The sequence below is a fragment of the Corvus kubaryi genome, unplaced genomic scaffold (genome assembly GCF_017639235.1).
Source record: "Corvus kubaryi isolate FWS band 111438036 unplaced genomic scaffold, C.kubaryi_AGA036_p1.0 split3-73, whole genome shotgun sequence".
NCBI lineage: Eukaryota > Metazoa > Chordata > Aves > Passeriformes > Corvidae > Corvus > Corvus kubaryi.
Genome location: NW_024582091.1, coordinates 26,278,874 through 26,290,543, shown reverse-complemented (window position 1 = coordinate 26,290,543; position 11,670 = coordinate 26,278,874). Strand labels below are relative to the sequence as shown.

Below are 11,670 nucleotides of genomic sequence, written 5' to 3'. Positions count from 1 at the left end.
AGTTTATGATACACATAAAACGTTTTCAAAAAATAATACTGATTACCAGATAAACTAGAACAAAGAAACAGTTTCAGTGTAGCTCTGAAAGAAAAGGCTGAGAAGGCCAGAAACCAATTCCACTGGAATACTCCTTGTACGTAAGGAAAAAAACTCACATACGTAGTGACAGGCTAAGCAAACAGTTAAGGAAACACGAGAGAGTTGCTGTGTTTGCATTCTGACAGAGAACAAACTCTTGGAGCACCTCTCTGTTCTCAGTGGCTGAAGCAGCCGTAGCAAGAGCGCTCGACCTCCCGCCCCCCAGCCCTCTCTGCAGGAGGCTCAGCTGCCACTAAGTGCACCGCAAACACTCCCTCCGGCACACAAGAGTATGCGTATTCCCAGGATCGTTATTCCACTTATAATTGTCCTCTATCTCTCAGCACCACACAAATCAAGTGTGACTGATGATGTTTTCAAACTTTCATGGTTGCAGTTAAATCCAGAGGGATGGCTGAGCGATCTCCCTGAAACCTCAAACGCAACACTACCGTGTAAAAGATCCCCACCCAGGCTGGAGGCACACAGGACTCGTTCCCTCTTCTTCCTCTCCCTGCCTCCCTTTCCTCTAGGATTCAAGTTGCTTCTACACAGAAAAAAAAGGAGACTAATGGGATTGATGGTTTGAAACTATTGCAGTTTTAATGACTTCTCTTTACTGGTCCTGTGCTGTGAACAATGCTGGGGGTGAGCTTCTCCTCTGATCATTACTAATTAAAGTATTACATAATTATGCTGGGATTAATTAGGTGTTCCTCACAGCATTGTTGCAGTTACACTGTTTTGAGGGAGGCAGAGAAAGGTACGAAAGAAGAAGGGTCTGGAAGAAAATGTTTAATGTTTAAAAACTGTTATTCTTTTAAAAATGTTATCCCAAGTGCACCACACACTCAACTGTGATATAGAACAGTGTGTGGCAGTATAAATGATGTAGCAGAATCAACCCACAGACTAGCTAGGCACCACTATGTGGTCACATGGACTAATCTGGGAACCACTGATGCATAGGTACAGGATCTTAAGTAAAAAACCCTTCAGAAAAATGCCACAGAGGAAGATTAGAGCCAAAAAGTTACTGTGAGGAAAAAGAAAAAGGGGTTGATCACACTTCCTTTTGTATAACACACATTATATTATACAGAAAATGGGGGAAGGAGAGTGACAGATGCCTCTTCGAGACTGAGATTTCACTTGCTGACAAGTTTGCAGGGGTTTTCAAGACTTGAGTGGACAAAGCCCTGAGCAACTTGCCCTGAATTCAGTGTTGACCCTATTTTATAGAGAAAGCTAGATGAGAGACCTCCTAAAGTCCCTTCCCACATGAAAGATTTCTAAACTCCATCAAGGAGAAAAAGGACACTAGAGAGAATCTAAACTAAGCAATCTGATAACTATTCAGTCAATAAAAGCCACACTTACTTGATTTATTTTGTTTCAATAACTGCAGTACCAGAGCAGCTCAATATGACACACAAGTGAAGTTATACTTGAAAAGTTTAGGACTTTATTTTAAACAATGATGTTTCTTTCTTTTTACAAAATGTTCCAGACTGTACAATACATCAACATTTTTCTAATGTAGGAGTTTCTTTTAATAATGTAACCATTTCCACTTGTTCAGTTTTGAGGTAGGAATACATACATTTCCAGTCAGTAATTTTAAAAAATACTTAAGCCCTTCCCACTATAATTCAAACACAAAAGCAATGCACAAGAACACAATGTGTTTTTCCACTATTCATTTTTCAGATAAAGTGGAAATAATGTAATGGCCTATAAAAGTTGGCCCATTAATTCTGTGAAGAAATCATGAAAAGATCAGAGTTAATATCATGGAGGTACATCCTCTAAGGCAGCACTTCCAGAAGGAGATTCCTCTGCCCCAGAAGCAGAGCTGTCAGGCAGAGGAATAGAGGCATCTATTTCCAAGGTGTCCTGCTTCTCCAGGTCACATTTCATGTCAGAATTTTCTTTGCCACTCACCTCTCCCTCTGACTCTTCAGCCAATTTATCTTGGGCCTGACCTGACTCCTCAGAATCATCCTTTTCATGCAGAAAACTGCAAATCATATTAGGCCTGCTGTAGGAAAAATCTCTGTCCTTGATCTGTAACCACTCTACTCCACCTGATTCAAAAGAGGAAAATTCTATTAGTGACAAAAGGAGTTAACAGCAGTTTTTTCTTAGTTTAAGTTCACTGCTATTAAGGCTGAGCCTGACCAAGATCTAAGTAAAAGAACTACTTACTATAGAAAGACGTGTTTGTCCCTCTCCTATTACTTTTCACATACTCATTTACTACTGTCAGAAATACAATGCAGGACTAAAAAGAGCTTTGCTCTGATCCAGTATGGCAGTTCCTGTTGTATTTAGGTGTCTGATGTCACCCTTAGACTCTTAAAATAACTTAAGCATAGATCAAAATGCAGAGAAAATATTTCACGAATGCAATGAAGAGAATAGAATGTTTGTTCACCTAAATATTAGACCTTCTGGCAATAGGTAATGACAACAGAGAGAGGACACAAGTTCTTGCACTCTCTAACACAAATGTAACAACAAGTTTCAATCTGTTGTTCCAACACAAGTTGGAACAACAGATTGAAACCAACCCCAGACAGAAACAGGATTCCACTCCCGTTTTGATTTTTACTTAGTACATGTTGCCAATTCACAAGGTGTTGTAGTTACTTTGTATGCACAAGTTAAATTTCTGTCATCCCATAGAAACAATGTGGTTTTCAGTAATTATCATCAGTATTGCTGCTCCAGAATAAAAAAGGCCTTGATATTAAGCAAAATACTCTGTAGTATCAATTTAATATTACCTATACTATTACAATAATAGTTTCCATTTAATATTACATAATTATTTCTATGGAGAGAAGTGGTACATGGTATTGATAAGAATGCTGATGTTTAGTTAGATTCCAGATGACATTTCATTTTATGCCTCCTATGGCCAGTGTCCAGCTGACTACTCATATTTAAGGTAAATTGGCTATATATTCTTAAAATATGAAGCAGTAACACTGACTTGAGTGAAAAAAACCAGCAAAAAGCAGTAGAATAGTTCTAAAGAATACTGCTATATATAGTAGGATACTCAGTGTTATGTAAAAGTACTGACTTTTGTACAAAAAAATGGATAAAGCAAACATAGGAGCCCTGAGTTCTGCCTACAGAATTAAAATCAATAGGAGTGGTCTTCTGGGTATGTCTTTGCAAGTAATTTAAATTCATTTCCATCTAAGTGTAAATTCAGTAAGTACAGTTCAGTTGTAATACAGACATGAAACTTCTTCCTAAGGATATTATAGCTTTCCAATAATTACAGAGACTCAGAAAGTCATTAGAAAAAGTGATGGAAGTAGGAAAAAACAAAATCAACAAAGAACTACTAAACACCGCCTCTGATTTCAAAACTTCTAGATGACAGAAGAACACACCAGGGAGCACCAGTATGTTTGCCTTGCTCTTACACTTCTTTGTAGAAATCTCCTACTAGACATTTCTGGAGGCAGCATTGGTCAGAAATGTATTTAATTTTTGAAATTTAAATATACATATTTGGTGCCTAAAGAAGAAAGTTCCTTGAACTTCCTGCATGCTCTTGAATCAAACACTCAGTAAAGGCTGACAGTCCCAAGCATAATCCACCCATGTCCACATGCATAAGAGCAGAGGCACTCACCAACGTTCTCTTCTCCTTCCTTCTTTTCTGTCAGAAGGGTCCGTGTCATGTTCAACTTCTTCACTGTGTGGCACTTGTATTTCAGTTGCACTTTTTGGTTGCCTTCTGCATCTACTAAGAAAAGAGGAGAAAAAACAATGCCCAAACCCCAATTGTTATAGTGAATTCCACTAGCAACTGAAATAAAATAAATATTTTTAACCTCCCCAGCTACTGAAACGAAGAGAACATCAAATCATAACAATTACCTTGCTCTGTGTTTTCTTCAAAAACCACACAGGTTCCCAAGGTATCTATGAAAAACAAAGTGAGAAAGTTTTAGAGACTAATTTATATCAGCTGCAGGTACTGTGCCCACTGGCCCAGCTGTGAGAATGTTCTAACTTCTAGCCCCTCACAGAGCCCAGCACTGTTAAGGAACTCAGGAACAGACAGGAGTATCACAGTCATTGGAAGTCACTACAAGGGAGGACCCCAGACCATTTTCTTCCATATCAGTGTTGTCACCACAGGGCAAATGAGAGAACTACAGATTGCACAACAGGTCAGTCCTGCTTACACAGGGGACAACAAGCACTTTATAGCATTTTATATCCCACATTTTTGTCTGCAGTAATACTAGCTGTTGCACCCCACAGTCAGCTTCCACTCAGACTTTCCTGGAAGTACCATGGATGCATGGTTAATTTAGCAGTAAACTCAGACTGCTGCTGCTCTACATGGTGTTATACAACTACCCACAATTTCAGCATCTCACAGGACCAATTGCAGTAAAACTACCTGATGTTAAGAAAGTTCTTTTGGTTACTTGAAAAAGGAGAGATTGTATTCACACAGTTTTTCCTACCTTCATATTCTCCTGCAAATACATATCTGTCCACTTGTAAAATGGGCCTCTCTGTCTCTATTCCCTATAAAAAGAAGGACAAAATTGCACAGATGTCAGGTCTGTATTAGCCCAGGTGAATTTCTCACTGTAAGACCAACAAAGACAGACATAGCAGAATCCAGATTACATCAGTTCCTCATCATACCTGTTCCTTTAAGCATATTAAATACAAAAATAAACCAGATAATACTCTTTTAGTAATCACAGTAAAAGCTAGTATAGAACTGTATAGAAAATGCTCTAGTATATTAAAATAAATCTAGATCAAACTGCAGCCAATGGTCTATCTAAGTTAAAGTGTTGTTATTTCCTCTAGGAAATTAATGTAACCTCCATTTCAAATTAATAAAAATGTAAGTGTTTGCATGAAGATGATGTTATTTTCTAAGCTTCAATTAATGTAAGTTCTGGAAAGCAGAATAACTTTCAAAACCCTTTGGAAAACACACAGGGTGAGGAAGTCCAGCATAAGGCATTACATCAGCACCAGGAGTGCCACTGCAGGGTCACAGAAGCTTCTGTGATTACTGTGTATCTATATAGTGAAGGAGTTGGAAATTGTTGCTATTTTAATTTTTTAAACAAGGAGTGAAACAGCAGGGAAGCATTTCTGTCAGCTCATTCCCTTCCTCTACAGCACAGGTTTTCCAAATACACAGGCCAGGATCCCATCTTTCTTATGTAAGATATACCTATGTAGTGCATTTTGATAAAAATCAGTGTCTGAACAGAATACACTAATTAAGGCAAAATGACTTTGGATAGTACCTTGTGAACATCAGAACTATTCAGGACATGAAGACAAGCACATGCTAAAAGTGTTGAAGATAAGGCATTATGTGGTAAATTGCATAAAATCCAGAATATTACACAGGTTAATATGAATTTGTGCAATTTTCCTCTTAGATATTTCTGTGTTTCAAAGTACAAGATCAACAAGATTTAAGTTCTGGGATTCTCTTCTACATAAATTGAGAACACCAATAACATTAAGCTAATATAAAGAACATTGGGGGGGGAGGTTGTGGGGTTTTTTGGTTTTGTTTTGGTTTTTTTACAAGAAATAAATAAAAATAATAACACATCAGTACTAAGCAATAGCATTATGGGGGGTTTATATTCAAAATTTTATTTCTTTGGCTGATTTGTATTCCTTTGTGGACTATGCAGAATTGTCTTCCCCTTATGTGACCAGCATCACAGAAAACTTGCTAAACAGAGTAACACACAGCAGCACCTTTAATTAAGGATTTAACAACAGTTGTCCCTTACAAAGAGTCTCAAGGAGTGCTTACTCAGTGTGGAGTGAGTGACTGCAAGTAGACTTGGATACAAGTAGGACACAGTATGGATACTTTATAACCTTTTACTAGTAACGTTTCAAGGGACTCTCAAAGCACAACATTGAAAAGAATCCCACCAGCAGTATTGAAGCATCTGTAGCCATTCAGCCACCAGTAGTGAATCATACACCTAACAAGAGATCAAGGAAGGAAACCTGCTTATAAAAGCATATCCATCCGAAGATGAATATTTTATGACTCTTGATTGTATTTCTACTTTTGAGACATTCAGAATTGACTTTACCACTCACATATATTCTGATCAGTGGCAAACTCAGATGTTCTCTTCCATCTTTTCAGTCTGTAATAAAGGTCTGCTTTCAGAAAGTGTTTACAACTCAGTGGTACTTGTACTATCTATACAGCTCTCATAGTCCACACAGGTTTTGAAGGGCAAATAAAATCTGTCCTATAAAGTTATTAAAAAACTCAAAAGGAATAGGACAGGGAAACCAGATTCCTACAATAACCTCACAGTGAAGCAAACAACATCCAAAACTGTTTACCAGATGGTTAATACCCAGTTATCCTTTACAAGACTTGAACTTGCCAGGACACATCTGCAAAAAACCCCATTGTAAATACAGTGAAAATCTTAAATATTTTGCTTTACCTGTCAGCTGTATTCCATTTATTTGATGAAGTGTGATTAAATTTTTTTTAATGTGCAAATTACATAATTTAAAAAAATTAACTTAGAATGCAAAATCAGAGCAGTTACTGGTCCAAGCTTATATATACTTCTGAAAATGTTTCCTTATATTTACATAATAATATATTCAAAGACTTTATGCTGTTCCTGAAAGAGAACCAACAACATGCAGCCACATACAGCACACATAATTCTCTATCAAAGATTTGATCTAAATGTTATCAACATCAAGAAATTTAGAAGCAGCCTCAGTCCCTTGTTCACATCCATAATAACTTACCCCTTTCCTATTGTGCTGTAATCACTCACCAAAATCTTGCATTTGTTTTCACATTTTTCTAAGAAGTCTGAATCAATAATTCCTGATAGCTCAACCATGACCAGTTGCTCCTACAAGAAAAGTTGATAATGTACAGCTCAGGAAAGATAGAACTCAGGAAAGAAAAAAGAACCCCCGAAAGCAATCTACACCGATAAGAACAGCATACAAAGACCCAGACTTTAAGGATAAACAGACCCCAAATTGGAGTTGTGCTCCATTTTGTCAAGAGACAGAACTCTTGTAATACACACGGAAATGTAGTGACCCACTACTCCATACGACATCTGTTTCACACCTGAATTTCCTGGCCTTTTCTTCCTAGCTAGGAATGGGGGAGCACTTTTTTCACCCTTGAAAAATGAGCACCAATATGGCTCTGGGGAGACCCTACAGCATCTTCCAGTACCTAAGGGGGTCTACAAGAGAACTGGAGAGGGACTTTTTACAAGGGCATGTAATGACAGGACAAGGGGCAACAGATTTAAATCGAGAGCAGGTTTAAATTAGATATTGAAATTTTCATTAATGAAAATGAATTTTTTTACTGGGGGGGGGGGGGTGGCACTGGAACACGTTTCCCAGAGAAGCTGTGGATGCCCCATGCCTGGAAGCGTTCAAGACCAGGTTGGATGGGGCTTTAAGCAACCTGGTCTAGTGAAAGGTATCCCTGCCCATGGCAGGGGGTTGGAACCAGATGATTTTTAAAGGCCCTTCCAAACCCAAACCTTTCTCTGCTTCTGTGATTTTACGGCGACAGGAAGCAACAGAACGTGGGTGATCGCTTTCTGACCACGCCGTTTTCCGGGAAGCCCGAAGCAGAACAGCCAGACCCACACAGCTCCGGGGACGGGACCCCTGTGGGGCCCGAGAAACCCGCCAGCCCCAGGGAAATGCGCTCGGTCCGTGCCCGGCCACTCTCCCAGCCTGCCCCGCCGGCCGGGAGGAGCGGGGGCGGGCCACGCCCCGCGGGGGGCCGGACCCTTCCCCGAGGGCTGGGGAGCGACCCGGTGTCGGCATCCACCAACCTCCACCTCGTCCTCCTCCGCTCCATCGCTCCTCCCGCCCTCGCTGCCCGCCGCCGCCGCCATGTCGCCAGCGCCCGCCCCGCGCCCGCCTCAGCGCGCACCACGTGGGGCCCGCGCCGCCATCTTAGAGCGGAGCGGCCCCGCCCCGCCGCCGCAGCCCCGCTCCTCCCTCAGAGCCGCGCGGGGTGACCGAGCGGCCCTGGCCTCCGCTCGGTGCTGAAAAACAAAAATATTAGCTGCTTTTTGGCACTCCCGAAAGCTCTTCTAGTTTTTCTTGAATCTCAGATATGGTACCGGAAAATGGGGATCCCTAAAATATCGTCTTCCCCCCGCCTTATTTTTAAAGAAAAGGGCTACCGGACACATCTTATTATTAACACAAATAATGACCTCCTTCTGGTACAGACCATTAGTTTAGAAAGCTTTTATTAAATAAGAAAATATACAGTTAGTTTCTACCCCTCGTGTCCTTTGCATGATGCTTTCTAGTTATCTTGACACGTTCAAACACCCCCCATCAAATACATCCCTCTGACCAGGGTTTCTGAGATGTCTTAATCTATAAGTGCAGGATGTTGTTTTCCACAAAAATCAGATTTGTTTCTCAGTTTGCAACAATAATTACAATATAAGCCAATAGTTACGCACTCGAGAGAGGCATTGATTATTTTTTTTCCAGAGTTCTGCAAGCCTGGGTGCCCAGTGGAATTCCACAAATCAAGCACAACAACTATCAAAACCTTTTACTATTTATACATTTCAGCAAACAGGAAGTAGTATTCATTTGCTACAAGTTTAATAGTTCTCTTATTAATTAGTGTTCTGTCTTCTCTTGGTTAATGATTCTCTCGCTTCTCATGCTAATCAGTCCCATGGTGTTTCTCTTCTTTTGGGCCGATGGGTTTTTGGGTCGATGAGTCGGTGGTCGGGATCTCCCCCTGCAGAATTACCTTTTACCTGGTCAGAGCTGATTCAGCACAGTTGCTGGGTAGGGTTTATTAGTTTGTTCCTCATCTTGGGGATTCTGTCAAATGTCCTTGTGGCCCATAAATTCTGCATTCTTTGTGTCTGCTGTCAATGGTACATCCTTCTTCCCAACTTTGCTAACCTCCCTCTAGGTGTGAGATGGCTGAAACCTGTCAGGCCCTAAAGCTTAACAAGGCATTTCTACCAACAAGTAATTTGTCTTTGTAACACCTGGACATCACTTAGAGCTTGTTGTCTGCTCTCTGTTTCACAGATTAAATCTCCCTTCTTGTTGATTAGGTTTGAAAGTATACAAAGATCAAACATTAAAGAACATCCTTTCTTAAGAAAATTTTACATATTCCACATTTTGCTACAATGCTGCACTCCATAATTCTAAGTCTTATACTGGTTTTGTAAATTTCCCTTTTTCTTTCAGTATGCTGTATTTCTTATTTTGTATCAAAGGTGTCTCCCTACTCATTGTGTTAAAATCATTAATTAAAATGTTAAATAAAAACTGATTGCAAGTGAAATCACTGAAAATTTTCTTCCAGCCTCTCCTTAACTTCCATAAGATAAACATAAATGTCAGCATTGCACCATACCAAGTGTTTAACTATGTCAGCATAGGTGTAATCTAATGCACTTCTCCTTTTCCTAGAAAAATCACAGATCTTAGTAATATCAAATAAGTTTAGCAGGGTTTTACTTTGGCTTCAGGCTTTGTCTCATTTTCTGTTAAGCTTCATAGTTTTAATTATTTTTTTTAAGAGCTTGTTTTAGAATATTGCATACTGCTGTGGTAAAAACGGCCTATAAATCTGGAATTGTTCTAAATACAGAAAAAGATGCTGGATCGTGTTACCTTTTCACCAGGCAAATTGCAGAGGCTTGAATTTTGACTGCAGGGAACAAAAGCTGTGGAACAGATGTTTGGTATACTACAAGTGTTAATTATCAGATATTTTAAAATAACATTTTGTATCATTGTCTGTATTTAGGAGTTTCAGAAGACGACAAAAATAAATTTTTGGGTATTTGATATCTGCCACTGGAACAAGATAGACAAATAACATTATTAATAGCTTGTTGAGCATTTCTGACAGAGGTTTTTAATGAGCTCCTAACTTTTAAGGATGTAAATATTGGTAACTTTAGCTAGCTGATCTCATGCTGTATAATATGAGTACCTGTGTAATAAACCAAATCTTTTAATAATTCTTAACTACTGGTTTCTCTTTATTAATCATTATACTCAGCAGTTTTTGCACCAGGTCTGCCTCACTTTAGATAAAATTTTTGTTGTTTTAAAAAAAACGTTCTACCTCAATAAAGCAGAATCAATGCTCTATTTGGAATATATATATATATATATATATATATAAATCAATTGTCATAACAGGCAGTGCTTCTGTAATGTTACATTAATACAATCATTCTCTTTTTACAGCTGGGAGGAGGTGAAGTGATATAGTTAAAAACTACAGAAAGCCCTTACAGGAATGTAAATGTGTGCCAGATCAGCCTGTGTAAATCATAGGCTGGCATGAACTGCTGTGAAGGAGCAAGTACATTTATTTGCTTTTATATCAGCCTAAGTGGCGTGTGGTATCCAGGGTCATCTCAGTCTCCCAGTTTTCGTGATTCAGGGCATGCAGTCGGATGCCAGGAAATTTTTGGTGCATTAGTGCCAAAGGTATTTTAGAAGAGATTACTGCATTGTCAGGCTAAATTTGCCATGGGTATTGGTGGTTTACCTTGATCTTTCCTATCCTGGCAGGAGTATTTCAACAACTTATCTCTTAAAAGAGACTGTCCTCAGAGTCTGCCAGCGAGATTGAACTGCTTGATGAGATAAATATGGAAATACACATCTTGAGGATCCATGTTTTGGGTTTCTGAGGCGTCAGCTAACAGTCCTGTCAGTGCTTGAACAGATTTATGTGTGCATGCTGCCAGAGGCCAATACCTTGGTGGCACTTAGGTAATTCTGAGTCAGTGAGAATTAAATAGTCAATTTAAAATAAATGATCGTGTTTGAGATCTACGTACGGAGTATGGATGCACTGGATTCTGTGGGTTCATCTGCAATTTAAGCATGTTAATATGTATTTTATTGGGCCATGTAGTTTGCAAATTTTAGTTGTGGAAGTTCATAGATTAGAGGCTTGGACTATCTGTTTAGCAATAAACATTGTTGCAGTTAAGGTACATTACAGGAAATTAGAGAAAGTTCACTGAAACACATAATGAATAAATTCTGGCTTACTACTTTGTCTCATTTTTCCATTTTATTTTGATTTTTATTTCATGTTTGGAATTCCTTCTCAGTCATTTTGCGGAAGGGAAGTGCCCTTTCTCCATTCCCTCCTGAACACATTACTTTCTTTGTGAGGCCCTGGCACTAGTCTATCTAAGTAAAAGGTTAAATGTTTTGTAAAAGCACAGAGTAAGATAGGAGTCTTTGAGCTCTTGTGGTTTTTTCTGCCTGTTTAGATTCTGAGTGTCTCTGGTTGAAAGCCTTTTGTATTATGTAGTGAGAAACTACAGAATTTAGCATTTAAAAAATGATAATAGGTCATATGTGTGCATATATACACACACAACTTATATTTAATCTTTGTGTCTGTGCTATTTGCTGAATTGACAGCCTCAGGAGAAGGGCATTGTAGTTCCTAGGCTTATTTTCAGTTGGAAATATAACTAAAAGCAGTGATATGACAAAAGGTGATTG

At 39.1% G+C, this 11,670-nt stretch overlaps 1 protein-coding gene across 2 annotated transcripts; it reads right to left on the bottom strand.

The window, feature by feature from the left end:
* Positions 1-1,523: 1,523 nt before the first annotated feature.
* GTF3C6 (general transcription factor IIIC subunit 6) lies at positions 1,524-8,103 on the bottom strand. 2 transcript variants are annotated; one of them, XM_042016829.1, is made up of 6 exons: positions 7,968-8,103; positions 6,930-7,010; positions 4,584-4,647; positions 3,985-4,029; positions 3,737-3,847; positions 1,524-2,168 (listed from the first exon to the last, which is right to left on the bottom strand). In XM_042016829.1, the coding sequence occupies exons 1-6, from the start codon at positions 8,028-8,030 to the stop codon at positions 1,873-1,875; spliced, it is 660 nt and encodes a 219-aa protein (XP_041872763.1). In that variant the 5' UTR covers positions 8,031-8,103; the 3' UTR covers positions 1,524-1,872. The 2 variants fall into 2 exon arrangements, with proteins under 2 accessions (XP_041872763.1, XP_041872762.1); XM_042016828.1 differs by having other exon boundaries at positions 3,737-3,850; positions 7,968-8,050.
* Positions 8,104-11,670: the final 3,567 nt, after the last annotated feature.